Genomic DNA, 18527 nt, shown 5'->3' with positions numbered 1-18527 from the left:
GAGGGGGGGGTAGGGGAAGTGGAGCGCTGCTAGAGGGATTAGGTGCAAGGCAAAATGCCAGGGGGGGAGTGGGCGGGGCTGGGAGTGGGAGGCTGCCGAAACTCGAGATGCGGATATGAAGACAACATCATAAAGCAGTTAAGATTTTACCTGGTTAATAAAATCATTTTGCCTTGCTCGTCTTCTAATCCCTCTAGCAGTTCACCCAAACGCACCCGACCTGCTGATCGACTGACTGTGGCATACACATTGGCACTGCTGCTGGGTGTTCAGAGATGGGGGGGGGGGGGATTTGAGAAAACGTGCCCCATTTTTTCAACTGCCGTGTTGTGAGGTTGAACCAGCGACCTCCGTATTGCAAGTTGGCTGCCCTAACCATTACACCACAAACGCTTCACCATCTTCACCTTTCCCAGCGCTAGGAGTGTGCCAAGTCGCAACAACTCATTGATTACAATTGATTTACGCTCACGCTGCAGGCAAACGGATCATGCGCACAAGAATTGATTCAACTGTGATTTATGCAAACGTAATTCAAACAGTGCGCTAATGCTGGACGCGATCAATTATGCGAACAAAGCAAACAAAACCGTGAACACGAATAAGTAACGGTGAGTACCAACGCAGATGAGAAAGCAAAAATGAGACCAAAAAAAAAATCTATTTTTAAATCTAATCGCTCATTCCAATCGTGACCATCACGCACCTGACCGCCAAGCTATCTCGCTCATACCCACACCCGCACTGCACCCGCCAAGCCCCGTAGGTACATTCCTTTCGTGCCACCTCAAGGTGTGTAAAGCACGCACGCGTCTGTGCAAGCGCCTGTTCCGCCGTGCCGGCCTCAGTAGGTGCTCAACTTACGGCACTTGCTCCAACAGCCTACGCAGGCAATAAGGGGCAACATCAATTTGTTTTGCCCTTGTCCTGCAGATGAAGTCCTGAATGGACGCGACTTAATGTCCGTGTTCAAGCTCGCTCTCTGGCGTGCATTTGCATGTGGCGCACATGTTAGGCGCGCACGCCTGCTCGGGATCCTGGCCGCCTGGATATACAAAGTCACGTACCTCTGCGACCCGCAAATGTAGAACGTGCACTTGTCGAAATAACTGCGTGCGTGCGCTGGTGTGTGTGTGCGTGTTGCGGTGGAGCAGTTCGTGCGCCGCACTACGAACCCGGCGTCCAGAGTTCAATTCCCGCACGCGACTTGCCGATGGACTAACTGTGGTGTACCAATAAATACTTCTGGGTGGAGAGAGGCGGAGGGGGATTTGAGAAACTTGCACAACAGCCAAGCCGGGAGATGGAATTGAACTGGCGACCTCCGAATTGCACGCTGACCATTAAACAATGGTGGCTGTGACCCCGGCTGTATGCTACATAGCACGCGTGTGTGTGCGTGTGTCTAAAATCGACTGAACGCGGCGGTAAGAAAAATATGCAAGTGGTGCTAAGCATTCCGGATTTAACAGCGTAATTAGCAAACGCTTCACGGCAACAGCGGATGGTTAAAGCCCAACTAAGCGATTTCCTTCCGCGGCACAGTTCGACAAGGGACTAGATGCTTTATTGTGTGTTTTGACTTCCAAACTATTCCCAACTCGGGCTCCGTAGGAAACCGATGCAAACGTATCAAATAACGCGCCTCGCTGCGGGGGGCACCAGGGACCTATAAAACGGTACGGGGAAGCGTTCAACGCGGGGGCTTTGGAACGTCGCGTTCCTCTGGCTCCGTCGAGCAGCGAACAAGAGTGAGTTTGTCTAACAGTTGGCACCCACGCCCGCTCTCCCTGACGAACGCTGCCTTGGTTCCTGTGGTTTTTCCACGACACTTCGGTGGGCAGTTTCAGCCAAGTCATCTTTCATCTGTTTCGGAGGGTCGAGAGAGAGAGAGTGCGTCCGTGCGCGCTAACACAAGCCACATTTGCATGCGAGGTTGGTAAGGCGCCTATTGTGGTCGTCTCTCCCAGCGATCACTTCCCCGTTTGCGGTGCCAAGCATTTCGGCCACGCTGGCGCGCGTACGTGCGCGTCACCACCGCGGCTCGCATGCTTGCCGGACCGTACAGGGTGACAACTCAAAAGGTCAAATGTACTCGAGTACATTTAACCTTTTAGAATTTTTGTTCGCTCACTTTTTGTGGTGTACATGGATTTGCATTGTTGTCGATCGTTGTTGTTTGGCCCGCTTTTGTCCTGGTGCCTCGACACATGCGTCACGGGAGGTATAAATAATTCACGATGAAGACGGGCGCACACCACGGGCGAGACTCACCTCCGTACGCGGAAGGTAGTCTGGGTCGGCCTGTACGCGGGCGATGATCTCGCACAGGATGATTCCGAAGGAGAATACGTCAATCTGTCGGGGTTCACAACAGTCACCAATAAAGGGGCGGGTGATGAGAAACGGGGCTAAACGGAACGGTAGTCGCAACGGCTATCCGTGAGGCTTCGCATTACTTAACCTCAACGCCACACACACCCAACACCGTGACAGGTGCGTGGGACACACAGGAACCTTTCAAGTGTCAACATGACCTCTGCAAAGCAGAGATGAGGTTCTCATCTGCGTGTCACTTTGCATCAGAGCCGGAATGTGATTCCCGGCAGTCACGCAACGCTTTGTTTGGCCGTACGCGTCAACCTTCAAGGTGTTTCGCGGGAGGAATTTTTGACCCTCTGTTAGTGACATACGACAATGTCGCACGCGCATGTGTGTGTGTGCGGAAAAGTTAACCCGTCCCTTGGCTCATTGCTGTGGGTCGAAAGCTTTAAGTATGCACCTACTAACAGCACGCACGCACGCACGCACATGCTGCCCCGTCCTTCCAGCGGGGTTAGGATGTAAATGAGGCAGGGGCGCTGGATGACAGCAGGACTTTTGACAGAAATAAACTGGCTAGTAAATAACCTTTTATGACAAGCGAGGGCTATTCATAGTGTTTAATGACAAAGTATGCGATATTTGTTTGGCTGCAGGCATTATATAAACCAAAGGTAAACGTCTAAAATGGGCGTTCAACAAGCTCGATATCTTTGTGATGAGTTTTTGGGTTTATGGGTTGTAACTCGTGTTGTTTGAGAAGCTCCCGGGCTGCACGTGGAGCGAAACATTGTACATGACGAGCGGTACGAGCCGTAACCACAGCGGGGGAGAAGCCGTACGACAACGCAGCCGCGAAAAATTTAACGCGGCAAAATAAAGCTCACGCAGATAAAAAAAAAAAAGCCTTCCGATCACGGGGATGTGTGAAATGTTCAACGATACGGATGGCCATTTATTACCGGTGGTGGTTTGGCAATGAAGCGATTAAAGCATCGTTGAGACAGAAAAGGCTTTAAAAGTTCTCGTTAGCCCTGCGTGCAAGTCAGAAGCGGTGCCAAGACGATAGAAAACTCGAATCACAGAACTGCCAAGGACTCCCCCCACACATAACGCTTGGGGGAGAACACGCGAGTGTGGCAGCAACGTCTCGCAGTGGGGGACTTGGACTCGCTCAGTTTACGAAACGCGTCGCTGGCCTGCGGGAGGGGGGGGGGGCAGGTGAGCCCTGACAATGCCCAGACAAATACCGAGGTTAACCGAAGAAATTAAATGTTGCATAGGTTCCAGGGGGTTTGGTTGGTGCACATAAGCTGCTGACTCCACGATGAGAGAATAACTCATTAAACGGAGGGCCTTGAACGGTGGTGACAGATAACGAATGGATGACAACGATGCCTATTTACGTAAAGCCTTCACGCTATGGTGGCTATTAAACTAAGTGCGCCAGGCTGTAACCAACAGCAATTGCAACACCAGTATTGGTCGTTGTGGCAACCCAGGTCACTTGCAAATGAGGCTCTATGCTGGTCTGATGAGTTCTCACCAGGGTAAACGTATAAAGTCGACTTGGCTGAATTCTATTGGTCCCGAGTGGAATAGGCGCGCAAGTGAGAACCTTCAAACCGTACAACCCACGACGTCCAATATGTATTTATTATTTTAAAGTGTAACCCTTTGTCAATACACGTATGGATAAAGGCCTCCTTCTCTAGTTGAATAACGACCATTCCCGCTGGAATGGCTTTACAATATACAAAACTAAACGCTTTCAATTATTTTATTTCCTTCTAAGGTTTTTAATGCAACTGTGAACATGTTGTAACTGGCGTCCCATATAATTTATGAGGTTATTGATGGAATTACATGTTCCTGTTATGCAATTCATTTTCGCTCCACCTGCGTTTATCTTTGCCCTCGTAAATGAATAAAATGTTTAAGCAGACAACACGCCCCTTTCAAATATCTATCCCTTACCATAAAATTCCATGACAAAGTTATGCGTAACCCGTTTTCACAATAATCGTCAACATGTGAAAGTTGATGTCGTATCCACTTGTGAAAACATGATCAAATTATTGTGCTTACCGTCTCATCGTAGATCTCTCCGCGGAGAACCTCAGGAGCCATCCAGAAGGGGGAACCCACGACGGCCAGGCGCTCCCGCTCTCCCTTCTCACTGGAGAACAAAGACAAAGACACCACCGTATAGCCTCACCAGGACTTCTGGGGCAAGTGCTGTGTGCGATTACCTATGGAATTGGCCAAACATCTCAATGTAGCAGGAACTTACACTATGAGACCTCCTTTACCAGTGGCAAAATATAGAAGATCCCTTGTATAAAGGTGTCAGTTTTTGTACCAGTTGAAAGGGTAAAAACCTATTACTATATTTTGCCACTGGTAAAGGAGGTCTCATAGTGTAAATGCTTACTCCGAGCTCTCAATACTCTGATAGTGCGCTGTTTTTGAGTTGTACGCCTTTTGGCGTCATCTGGTCCCAACACCAATGGAGACTAGGCTCTAAGAAAAGCTGTCTCGGGTGTGGACCAATCAACTTCAAGGACAGTGTATATCATTATCATCATCAGAGTTGTTTCTTTTTGTTTGCATTTTGTCTGCTTGTGTTGTGGTTATTGCAAACATGATCCCTTGTATAAAGGTGTCAGTTTTTGTACCAGTTGAAAGAGTAAAAACCTATTACTGTAGCAGGAACTCTCGTGAAAAATAGTCTTGAGACTCAGCAAGGCCTTCCTTGATATAAAATCCATTCTTATGATTATTATAGCCAAAAGCGTTGTGCCAGTGGTCAGTGACCCAATCACTGCACGCTATCTGGGAGTAAGCGACCCTGCTCCTGCGCTGCCTGGTCCAAATATTTCTTTGGACCCATGACAAACAAATTCCTAAACAATCCCCCACTCGTACCCGATTAGTCTGGCTAAGGTGCTTGGAAAGCGATGGGAAAAATATTGTGCCGTGGGGCCATGTGACTGTGAAGCCGTGGGCTGTGGGTTTCCCACCCCATGTCCCAAGTAAAGAGGAGACCAACAGCTGTCCCTGGGCAGAGACACATGCCATTGAGTAAAAGTGGTTGAAAAAGACTTACATTATTCTTTGTGTTATTTACAGGTCCCCTTTTTGAACACAGGTTTCGAACACATTTCCCACACCTCCGGTTAGCACGGCTGGCAAGGAAGGGTGCGAAAGGCGTTCAACGTACATACAAACATACAGTGGTGAGTGCAAGGTGCCCAGGTATGCACGTGCATAGAAAGGGCTTCTTGTCAGCGCACAATTGACGTGCAAATATTTAAACTCTCCTCGCAGGGCCTTATTCTTGGCACAAAAACAATGCCGGCGCTCTTGACCAAAGAGGAAATCTTCACACGCCACAAGTGCACAAGAAACTGCTCTCATTGCAGCCGCTGGGTTTAACCGAAGACAGCGGAGGCGGATGAAACGCATCACTGGGCAAGTTTCACTTTGTAAACCCGTGCTCCCGCCACACCCCCGATTCAATCATTCTTCTTTCGCTAATTCACGATTTCTGGGGTCGTATTTCCTCGTCGATTTCGGAATTTTTCTTCACACTCAGCAAGTGCACAAGTAATTCCCAAAACAGTGGCAACAAGTTTAACCGAAGGCTGAACGGAACAGCTGAAAGACAACACTAAAGAAGATTTAACTTATAAATCGTGCTCCGACACCAGAACCCCGGTTCTTTGCAAAATAATTGCCGATTTCATTGTTTTATCTTCTCCTGCCAATTGCGGTTATCTGGAGTTATTATTTTTTTGTCCCTGCATAGGTTGTGCTGTAAAGCCCTGGAATGCGCGTGGCGTTCGGCTTGTATCAAACACCACGAAGCACAGCGTGGAAACGCACCGGGGAGCTGTCGGGGGTAGGGGGATCTCTGGTTTCCTTGTCAGCTTCTCCCATCTCTCCCTTCTCTCCCCGTATCTCTCATCTCTCCCGTCTCTCCCGGTATCTCGCGATTCCCTCTCCTCGTCCCAAACTCCACCCAAGGGCAGCTCCGGCAATTAGGCAACACCACGGCCGCAAAATTTTCGAAATCACACTGAAAATGCACCATGGGGTGTAACTTTGAAGGCAATCATTTATATTTATAGAATACATGGCTCAGTTGTGGAATGCGTAAAACGGTTTGACACACACAGGAAACCGAACATACGATTCCAGCGTGCATGAAGAGTCAGGTTGCCCGAGTACGTCCGACACCGCAGTAATTTGAGCACAGATGTGTTGAGTACAGGTCCAAAAGGTCCAAGATGCCAAGGGGCCAGCAACAACAGCACGATTCAAGGTGTAATAGATGAGTCAACGTATTTTTTTACGAGGTAATTAGACATTTGGGAAATTAGATTATTATGGAGGCTTTCTCCCCCCCCCATTAAGCAAGGCTGACATTCTTTGAAACTTAATTCTATGTATGTATATTGAACTTCTTTCGCACCGTACGTAGCCAACCGTTGATTATAATCGGAGGTGCGGAATTGGACGTCTTAATTGGTTGATGTGCTGTGTCCAAGTAAGAAGCCACGTCATAAATGGAACGATTGTCCACATTTTTAGTGTCTGAAGTGTATGAACCGCCCTGCGAACATGTCTTTGGGTCCTCTATAAGACAGTCCTATGAATCTCTTATTTGGTCTTTCCTTGACTGTCTCCTCTTATTCCTCTTTTTTTTTTCCCAAGACGTATTCCCAACATGACCTGCACCCCTTCTCACCCGCCAATATATATACACACAAAGAAATACATATGTTAACCTGGTAAAATACCAGATGTCAACTGCAACAGTGGCGGTAAAAGAAAAATCATAGGTGTGACACAGAAACTTGGCAGCGGCGTGAATTGTAGCCTTGTCGGCCGCTCACAGGGGTGACCCTGAACGTAATGTGGGATTTGACCGAAATCCGTCGCCGCAGCGCTGAGCGCACAAAATCCAGCGGGGGTTCCAATTCCGTGACGAACTTGCGAATCGTCAATTTCACCTCTCCACCTTGGATGGCCCAATACTCCCCGCAACCCCCCACCTTTTTTATCGACGAATATGTCAGCCTGAGATGCAAGCTGGCAGTTGTAGAAGCAGAGGGGCTTTGTGTGAACAGTGCCACTGCTCAGGCCAGGATTAGGGGCAAATAGCTCTTCAGGCAGGGGCAGTGGACGGGAAATGGGCTCTTAGTCACGACTGACCTACAATCAACCTCGGGTCTCGTCCGTGAGTGACGCGTCCGAGCACACAGAAGTACGTGAAGCAGAATTGAGACAAGCTAGCAATGCATACATTATCAGAGTATGTTTTTTGTTTGCATTCTGACCACAAGTATTGTGGTTAATGCAGACATGATTCCTTGTAAACGGTTTCAGTTTGGTGTTTTAACATCTTAACGTCTGTTTTGTTGCCAGAAAAAAGTGGAAAAACCCTATTATTAAGCTAGCAAGGATTGCTATTCGAGAAATTAGTTTTAGATTTTTGTTTTATAATTTACAAAATGGATTATCGGGACTCTTCTAAAAGTCACGCAATTGATCATCGCATCCAGTTTATTTTTGGGAACGATCGAACCGATTGGCACACGGCAAAGTAAAAACCGCAAGGCGCGTTGCAATAAGATTGGTCACAAGAGTCGTGGGGGCTGCTTGACCATACTTCACCTTGCTGGTCATGAGTGTGAATGGAGGCTGCCCAGGACCAGCGCGATATCACTGGCCACCGATGTTAGCAACCACAGCTCCATCCGGACTATTTATAGCGGGGATGTTAAAGATTAGCTGAAGAAATTCGCAAGCGTAGGCCATTGTATGCTGGTGCCAAGGGTGCAAATTTGCCAAATTCGAAAATTAACTTACTCAGTTGGGACTATACATAGCAATCGCCCCATACTGCTAGACTAATTACCCCAGGTCACTCTTGCAAAGGAGACTATCCTGGTTTCGAGTTCTCACTTGGGATAAACATTTATATATATATTTTATATCTGCTGACCTTGCTCGTCTTACGTGACCGGATTTCATAAAAACAGATCTCATGTGCGAGCCAGCCCAACTATTCAAAGCACTGCTTGGCAAGTCAGACAAACAAAAATGTCATACCTGCCCCTACCCACCTATCACTTGGGATCTTACCTGCCATGTGGGCAGGCTGCTCGACAGCATTGCTCACAGTGACAGCAAGAGAGAGAGACAGACTGGGCATTTCACAATCTCGGTGAACATCATCCCACTTCGCTTGGGCACACAGCGCTGTCTGAGACCTGGCCCCCATGTGGGTCCCCCACTGCCACTGATTGAATGCACTCTAAAAACCTAATCGTGTGGACTTTATATTAGGCACTGTACGAGTTTAGATTACAGATTAATTCTTTTTCTCCCAACATCAGCAGTTAAACACACCGGATTGTTTCTCCATTATCAAAAGTAATTCCAAGAGACGATTAGTAGCAAACTAATTCAAAAATATATTGGCAATGACCACTATTGTTTCTGAATACAATGGAACATAGCACACGAAGCAGATGGATAACCCAACACTCAGTGCTTTTGCCTATAACTCAGTTTGCATTGGTGGGGCGATTTGATTGCCAGGCAATGGGCAAAGGTAATAAGTATAACCCGTAAAAACAAAGTTTTTCACTATAAATCCTTTATATGCGTGGCAGCGAACTTAATATAAAGGATTTAAAAATATATTCGCCTGTGGAGGACGCGGGGATCGATCCCGCGACCTTTGGCATGGGAAGCGAGGGCGCTACCAACTGCGCTACTCCGCCACGGCCTGTGGAGGGGTTACGCTCTGGGCTCTTACACTGTTACGTTCAGCCAAAGCCATGAATGAGTTCTATTTGAATATATGTAAAATAAATATTTTTTGCCTAAAAAGTGTAAAATTTTGGGAATTTTTTTTCACGAACATTAATTGTCTCGCACAACGAGTCTGTGTGGAAAATGTCAGCTCGATTGGATCACGGGAAGTGGGTTAAAAAACGACCGAAAGATTTGCACGGTCGTAAGCAAGCAAGCAAGCACGCAAGCACGCAAGCAAACTTAATATAAAGGATTTAAAAATGCCATTTATTTACCCAGAAAGACCTCACCGAGTATCAAGACTCTACTGCAGGAAGGAGGTTTCTGCATTGGGATGTATGGCCAAGCGTGCCGATGAGTGTTTGACATTCGAGAAGAAACCAGAGAACCCGGAGAAAACCCACCAGGGCATACGAGGGGGGCGACACTCAGCGCTGCTATCTCCTGGCCAACTTTACAACCCCATCCTTACAATGCCTGGCAAGCCCCGATGTAACCTACCAGGCTTAAAACAGCTTAGCTTGTGTAAGCTGATAAGATCGAGTGCATTTAAAGTGAGTTGGTTATAAGCTGTGGGTCATTACCAAAGTGCAGAGTCCCTGCAATTACTTCTTTACTTTGAAGCATGTAATCCTTCACATATACAATACTTCCTTGGCAATATGCGAGACTTTTCATTGCAGGCTGGGATAGAGCAAGCCTTTCCCCCCCCCATGTTCACAGTAAAAGTGTTTCCTGCCCAAATGAGGTATGTGCCACCGCTCACAGATGTGTAAGGATTCAAACAACCAGTGATGCTATCAACGGTTGCAATCCAGGGAAACGATTTAATTCAAGAATATATGATTGGTTGCGTCGGTTTACCATCTCATTTGTATTCTCAACCTTTGGCAAACCAAATTAAATCAGTTCCTGAAGCTCAAACAAAGGCAACGCAAAGCGTCAGACATCATGCTGAACATCACGGCGGTAAAACTAAAAAAACACACTGGAGCACGAGTACTGATTTTATCCACCTCTGTAAGTATGATAGACCGAGTTGAGCTCTGACCGGTATTTGAACTGGTAACTTTGCGTGACTGAGTAATCACACACACTATAACCATGTGGCTTGTGGTTGTACACATAGAGCCCTTAATTAATCCACTGTTGAACGAAGGGCCTTCCAATCCTGTGCAGCTGTTGAGTGGAGGTGCGGGAGGTTATTTGACCATACTTCATCACGCCGCGATCACAGAGTGTAAAAAAACAGCAATGTGTCCTGGTGGCGTTATTTACTTGCACTTTGGGATCGTCTCAGCCAGGCCAAAGTCCCCGACGATGCCCGTGTAGCCGCTATCGTCGTACTTTATCAGGCAGTTCTGCAATCGTCAGAAAACAAACGCAAAAAAAAGTCAGACTTTGCACGATCAACTCTGGAGCTGAGAAGCAGAGCGCGATAGGTGGCGGCAGCAGCACAGGTGTGCAGCTGACGTTACGTAACGCGTCTCCGAATTGAATTAGGTGTTTAACCGCAGCGCCGCAACACCTGCGAACACAAGGAGACGCACGCAGGAGCCCCGCAGACAATTAACATGTCAGCGTCCCTGCCAGTTTTCTCATTCGCCGACGGTTAAAGTTACGCGCCACCGTTGGGAGAAATAAAACACGCAAGTGATAAAATGTTCCCGAATCTCTTGAAATGTTGCAGAACATTTATACGAGCGTGGAGTGATCGTGATGGGGGGCTAGTGTTGTCGAAAGAAGATTTTAATAGGTTTTCTTATTTTTTAATACAGGAACTTGCAAAAAATGTTGTAAAGAAAACATGAGCAAGTAAACAAACGAGCAAACTCGCCCTCCGGCATTCAAGCACCGCCCACGTCTAATCTCTATACTCCCCGTGGACATTGGGCGTTTTATTATTTCCCTTCCCTTTTGATTGTTCCACCACGAAAACCACTGGGCGTGACAAGGAGCCATGACCCCCTCCCCACCCACAGTCGTTAAAACCACCCAGCGCAACTTTTGCCTGGAAGAGTCAAGATCGCGAGTGTCTGTGAACGCAGTGTCTCTGCGTAGAGAAACGGCCTCATTGACCTCTTAGCCAGCGGCGAGGGCTTCCCCACCCCCTCCTTTGTTGTCTTTAACCACGTCCACAACCGTCACCGGCAATGGTCTATCCGCTGCTGGATGCAGGTATCCATGAGCCGTCGCCGTCACGCGATAAAAACAATCCAAGCGGGTCTCATCGCTCCGTCTCCACGGTGGAACTCCCCCGACCGCCGGCCATCGCCCCCCTCTCCTGCTTGGGGCAATGGCATGTCCCTAAGACATGCCCCTGTCCGATTATAACCTTCGCAACACTCGGATAGCTCTAACTTGAGTGTTTTCTCAGTCCATGTCCAATCGTGCACCTCTCCACGCTCCCTTGCACACTTTTTAGATTCGATTCCATTTTCCTTGTCAACGACCGTGTTTTTAAATCTACGTCATACAGCAGGTAATATACAAGCTGGTTTTCGTAGCCAGTACAGTGACGTGTATTTGATTTTGATGTATGCCAAAATCCTTTACATTTATAGGTGGGCTTTACCGGTGAGACTCTGATGAATCGATTTGCACGTACAGATAACATCTTTGTAAAAGTAGCAATCTTGTTGGGTGGTGGAAAGGTTAACTCTAGATTTGAAGCGTTCGTGACTGCAAGGATTCATACTCTTAGGTTTTTTCGGTAAAGTCACGTAGGTAAAAATAAATAATAAAAATAATAGAAATAATAATAGAAATAAAATTATAAATCACGACGTTTCGGAGGCAACACAAGTCTCCGTCATCAGGTGGGATCGTCACAGCTAAATTTACTGTATCAAGTGAGGCAAAATTCCAAAAGACAAGCTCTTAAATACAAGTTAAGGGGGAGGGGGGGGAGGGGGCTTATCTGAATGTGGTAGCCAATGAACGGAACGTGTTTGGGGGGCGGTGAGGGGGGCTAAAAGAGAACAATAGGTGCACTTGCTGTTGTAACCGGTGTTGGCTGACAATCCAAATACAAAAAGGGGAGTACTGTTAAACGCTGGGGATGTCAACACTCGGTAAAGTAGAATAGTACCTGTCAAAAGGTTAACGGCCAAGAATTTTGGTATACAACTACCACGCGGTCTAACCCAAAGATAAATATGGATCGGTCAATTTTGATGTCTCTAACCCGCGTACGTTGTAAACCTGCACAGCCAACGCGGAAGTACGAGGCGGCGGCAGGGCCTTCCAGAGCAAACTGGCCCGACGCGATTGATGCGGTATCCCTCAACATATAACGTGGACGGATGTGCAGAAAACAAACAGGCGGACCACGCCCTCGAAAGGGACTGCAGAAGCAGGCTAATTCAGCTCACTGAAGCGTAGAGGATCGCGCACACACACGCGCGCCTGCCCGACAACGGGATTAGATTCCATACCCGACCACGCCCTGCCAACATGTATCCATCCTGTTAGGCAGGCGAACACGCGATATGTTGCCCCACCAACACAAACAGACGCAGGTGCGTTAGGTAAGCGTTCGGCATGTAATGATTCACACCTCCACCACCATAAAATTAGCCGGGCGGTGGCGGTGCACACGGGACCTCTGCACTTCCAGAGGGCCGTGTGGCTGATGGGACGTGTTAAAAAAAGAACAATGTTGTTTTTTAAGTGGAGACGCAGGTACGCGAGGCGGTAGTCCAAATATTCATCTCACTACTTAAATTCTCCACAACGTCGATAATGATTTTACTGCACGCGTAAGCGATGCACCGCTTAACTGCACCTTGGAGGTGAGGTCACGGTGGAAGACGCCCCTCGAATGCAGGTACTTGAGTCCCCGCGCGATGTCCAGGGCCAGCTTGATGCGAACCAACCACGACAGGTACACGGGGCTGTCCAGCAACTGCTCCAGGTTACCCCCGTTGACGTACTGCGAATAAAGCCACGGGTTACGATGGGCACCACCCACTGAGGGTTCTGGTCGTCACACGTACCAAGGCACAGATCGCCCCTTGTAGCCTATACAAAAATAGTTTGGGACAGTGGTGTTAGCGAGAAACTGTGAAGGCCAGCATGGCACACGAGAGCGTGGGTGACCAACGCCACACCCGGTTTTTGTCTCTCCGGCGGTGAGGTTGAATGCACCGCACCAGGGCTGAGGAGACCATTGAGATAGTCGGGCGGCATTCCGGGAGATTTGGTCACAGGCACCGTTTATTTAGAACTCCAACTGTAGCCGTGGTGCAGAGGACAGACGATGACGCACATCGTTGAGGACTGTCTCCGCTAACCAAGCTTAGAGGCGGTCTGAGGACAACACCGCATTCTGCAATTCATGAAGCTGCTGCCCGGCTTGGCGCAAAAGCACAGGCGCTCAATTAATAAATAAAATGCCGAGACATTGCATTCAGGATGCCCTCGCATTATCGGTACGCTCGCATAAAACTGCACACAGATTGCACAATTCAGACTGCACACCGACTACAACCACTCGCACACACTCTACCAGCCACAAAACACCTTTATGCGCATTTAAGTAAGACGCCCGCTCGACCATTTCATTCATAATTGATAATGGCATACCATTACTTGAATGTACAAAGAGAAAAAAACCTTCGGTTGAAAGGCAAGAGTTGAAAATAAGAAACCACCCGAGGCAATGAAAACAACGATGTCACCGAAAGCCTTGAGGACACCCGAACGCGACCCGAGCCTCGAAGGCAGGCGGCAATGAAGCGCGACGACTTCGGTGAAACGTCACGCTGCATCGGTTCAAATCCAGCGGCCTCCATCGTTATTACCGCGGGCGTAATCGCCGTAATCATACTACCCTGGCCATCCGCTGGACAGCGGACGTTCAAGATGCCCACGACGTTATTTGCAAGATGGCACCAATGATCCAAATTTGTTGAATTCTAAAATTATTTGCAAAATCACTCAATTCGGATTATACACAGCGATCGTCACCCTCAACTGACAGACTAATGCCCCAGGTCACTCTTGAAAATGAGACTCATCCTGGTCTCTGAATTCTCACTCGGTTAAACAAAATGAATTTGAAGCCCTGTCCCCATCATGACAAATTGGAAGGCACAGTTCAAGTCTGGAGTGTAACGAAGCCCCGTGGCATGTTAGAAGTGCATGCGTATGCAGCCAGCAGCTATACTCAAATGACCTCTCTACGGGCGGGGGGATCACTCGCTCGCTCACACACGGCACACCAAAAAAAATGCACATTTGCCACCAGTGCCACAAACGAAGAATTTTGAAAATAACTCGAAGCAGCAGGTCATGAATACACAGGCCTACTTATTTACAATTAGCTGTTTTTGTTGCTGTGGTTGTGTGTACAATAAGCAGCCAGTATGTAAACATGCATTTTTGTGTGTATGGATTCATGGTTGGTAATTTAGTAAACGAGTGTTATTGATATATATTGACATGCACAAACACGATAAAAAAAACTAAATATCATAGGTTTACAAACTGTCACCAACTATCACTGATCAGTGTGGTGAAATATGATGAAAGAAGCCTCATAACTGACATGGAGTGGTGGTACAGCCTTCATCCAGCAGTGAAATTGCCAAAGTGCTGTAAGTTCTATATATTTGCATATATGTTGCGTGCAATTGGTTGTCACATGACCAATCACATTGGTCATGTGACAACCATTGGTCACGTGACAACCATGACCGATGTTTGAACGCTCTCGCGTGCCAATCGATTACATTGTTACTCAGGTTGAACCAGATTTGATTATCAATTCCACAACTTTTGGAGCTGAAAAATTATTCTGTAAACGAACATCCAAAAACTCATAAGCGATTAACAACCCAAGTTGCAAGTATGTTCTGAAACACGCCTACCCAACCGCTCAACCAATTTCAACGACGGTGGGGTCATTTGAAAGCTTATAATAAGAAGCTCATGCGAGCGACATCGAATTTATATTTGATCACTTTGATAAATAATTCGGCCCGATTATCTTATACATTAAAATCGGATAGGTGTGTGCCATTGGGAAGGAGTGTGTGTGAAGGCGGGGGGAGGTGGTGGGGGTGACTTGCAAAAGGCATCCTGCAACATTTAAGAAACTGGTGAGGGTGATTTGAATGCTGGTGAGTAGTGGTGTGTGTGTGTGGGGAGCGGTAGTGTAGTGGGTTAGTGTGCGGTGCTATGAACCTGGCGACGCGAGTTCGATTCTCGCTCTTGACCTACACCAGTGACTATAATCTGAACCGGTTCTGGGGCGTCCTCTAGGTCGACTCAGCCTCAATTGAGAAGCTAGTGCGATGTGTCTAAACTTTGTCACTGGGGAGACAAAGGCGGCCGGGCATGGTGCTGGTTACCCACCCCCTTGTGTGCCGTACTAGCCTTCATAGGTACTCGCTAACAGCACGTGCCTCAACAGTCTGGTAAGGCTAAACGGGGGATCTTTGTCTATGTGTGTGTGTGTGTGACATCGGTGACGAATGTCTATTGAGGGGTCAGGTGAGTGTTATTCCAGTGTCACCTGACCCCCGTCTGTAGGACGGGCTTCCCACTCACGACAATCCTTCTGTGTCTCACCTCCGTTAGCGCGTGCAGCTGTCCCTCGTGAACGCAAACGCCCATGTACCTGCAAGGAAAAGGAAGATGATACCAAGTCACAGTGGTTTATACAACGATCGCATAATAATGATAATAAAATAGAGAACTTTTGTCAGGCCGTTGCCGCCTTGTATTGCTCACAGAATGCGCACGGCCCTTAGGATGTGCGGTACAACTCGGTAGCCTGGCCATTATTCGGAAACACGACTTATCTTAATGGCCAGGGCACAATGACACAGACCCACACACGGCGATCAGTTTGAAAAACGAGCACGACTCAAATGTTCCCGAAGCCCATGTGGCTCAACCATCCCCATGGATTATGCTGCAGTTTCGACAAAAGCCCAAGAGAACACACAGACATCATTAGAGGACAAAGGGACACGTTCAGAGTTCCCCCGTCAGCTTACGCCAGTCCGAACCGCTGAAGTGAAACTACACGGCAATTATTTCGTACTTCTTCACGTTGCCCCCCTCCACTCCAACGCAGCGCATTTCCTTATTGCGGTGCCAAGCAGCAGACATTCGACGTGACAGCACATCACCTTGCGTTATTGTGGAACGCACGGGAGGGCAACGGTTCTGTACGGCTTTGTTGGCGGCTTTAACCTTTTCCGGTCTTCGGACAAGGTAGCCAAAGCCCCCTTTGGCCTAATTTTATGTTCACCGTCCACCGGGGATACGAATATCCAGGGAAATGATGTGTCAACGCTTATTTAAATCCCCAGGCGCAAAAAAAAATTGTTCGCAGGACCTCCCAGGACCCCGGCCAGTAACGCTTTAACGCTGGTGCTTTAAATACTTCTCATGAGCGAAAGTGAAAAGGTGTCAGTTCTGGAACCTTCATGGGAAATGTATTTTAATTTTCAGACGGGAGGGATTTTACAATCTCAAAAGAGACCATTATAATCTGAAATGTTTCATGGACACAAATTGTTAGGCGTTAAACAACAAGCCCTCTTACTGCATTAATTGCCGGCGTTTCCGAGGCAGGATTAGTGCGGAACACTTTAATGCCACTAATTAAAGCAAATGTTAACTTTTCAAGTAGAGGAAAATCAAGCATGAATTTGGATCCATATTCATTATTGCCAGTGGGACCCGAACTAATTTATTCCTAACGCAAAATTCAAGTCCCACTTATAGCGATTAATAGTCATATTTTAATTAAATAATTTTAATTAATAAAGCGCACGATCGTTCTCAGGGCGGTAATTTACAGCCCCTTTATCAATTCCCCGGTGGATTAAAGGCCTCCCGAGCACAATGTATCGGTCATGGAGTGTGGGGTGGGTGGGGGTGTGGTGGCGGGTGTAACAACTCATTCACCGACGTTAGCCATGGCTGGGAATCTAACTCGGGTTTGTCGTGGGTTTATGGAGTGGTGCCCTATCACTCCGCCTCCGAGAATGTGCCATCAGTACATACGCTACTCAGACAAAACCTCGTATTTGTAAAGTGCTTCGTTTCAGATCACGACCTGCTGTCGCGAGTTAAGACACGGCTAAGGGTTGTTGTTTTAAAGGATGCCGACCTATTTGTCCGAACAAACTGGCTCCAACTTTACATTGTAAAAAGCAAAAAAGACGGCTCGCCTGTGAAGGTCATTCAAACCTTTTACCTTCTGGGCCCTGCCGTGGTGTGGGCTGCATTGCATCTTTTGATCGGCAGCCGGGTTACTTGTGCGATTGCACTGGTTGTTGAACATTGTTTAAAGCACCCAAAACCATGCACAACTGGGTTGGCCGTTTTGTATGCCAGTTTTTTTTTATGTATATTATAAATAAGCTGGACTTCGTTCTGTCTCCATACACAAATAAATAAATACACACCTGATCCATCATCCTGTTGGCTTTGGCGACCAACATTATCAGGCTGCATGTGCTTCAGCAAACAAATCCTGGGCTGGTTTTGACCTTCTGAGTCTCATCAGCCATGGATCACTAGATCATACTGGTAAGGGTGGCAAACTGAAATTTTGGGGCCATGTTTAATCCAAATAAACAATAATGAACAATAATATAATAAAAGCACACGTGAGTTTGTTATGAATTAGCAGGTGCTCTAAGCATGCAAATTTTTTGTTCAGAACACTTGCATGCCACACGAAGGTGGGAAAGTATGGTTATCTTAAAGCTGCCTGGATTTCGTGATATTCAACTGTTCACTATTTATATACCCTACTCAACTCTCAGAGGAATGATTGCAATCACAGGAAATGGCAGGTTTGAAGGGGGGGTGGGTGGGAAACGTCATCTGTTACATGTTATGGCCGGCGTTACACAATGAGCCGTAATGTACACAGAATATGTCGTCAAAGCGTGACCGTACACATTCAACACAAACACACCCAGGCGCGAGCAATAGCAGAGTGTCTAAAACTAGGAGGGCTACGTCAGTCACCAGGACGGCACATTCACATCCGCGTCAAGAGGTGGGAGGGTGGGGGTCTATACGCGAGTGCAGGACACAGGCACGCCAGTAGACCCCCCTCCCCTCCTACAGATGACAGCGACAGCAAAACAAAACATTTACCATTGAACCCTCCCCCCGCCACCTCCTACGCATTCCACAAGTAGTGACTAATCCCATATCTGCATTTCCCATAAATATGCTAAATTCCTCTTGATATGCAAATTCCTTTGTCAAGGCATCCTTCCCCCTACAACCCAGCTTAAATATACGCTGCCAAGACTGGTGGTGCTCATTCAGACGCTGTTTTTCCGACAGACCTGTTCTTCACCTGAGGACGGCTGCTTGCGTTGTGTCCGAAACGT

At 47.5% G+C, this 18527-nt stretch overlaps 1 protein-coding gene across 1 annotated transcript in view; it reads right to left on the bottom strand.

The window, feature by feature from the left end:
* LOC144947656 (dual specificity testis-specific protein kinase 2-like) overlaps positions 1–18527 on the bottom strand; it is a 52494-nt gene that overhangs the window by 16050 nt on the left and 17917 nt on the right. Inside the window, exons 3-7 of the mRNA XM_078876915.1 lie at positions 15730–15778; positions 12941–13087; positions 10432–10514; positions 4411–4501; positions 2275–2358 (exon numbers count right to left, since the gene is read on the bottom strand). Coding sequence (XP_078733041.1) covers positions 2275–2358; positions 4411–4501; positions 10432–10514; positions 12941–13087; positions 15730–15778 — 454 coding nt within the window. The remainder of the gene's footprint in view (positions 1–2274; positions 2359–4410; positions 4502–10431; positions 10515–12940; positions 13088–15729; positions 15779–18527) is intronic.

This window comes from Lampetra fluviatilis, chromosome 46, assembly GCF_964198595.1.
Source record: "Lampetra fluviatilis chromosome 46, kcLamFluv1.1, whole genome shotgun sequence".
Classification (NCBI taxonomy): Eukaryota; Metazoa; Chordata; class Hyperoartia; order Petromyzontiformes; family Petromyzontidae; genus Lampetra; species Lampetra fluviatilis.
Note: the sequence above shows the minus strand (reverse complement) of the source record. Positions and strands in the feature narration are given on the sequence as shown.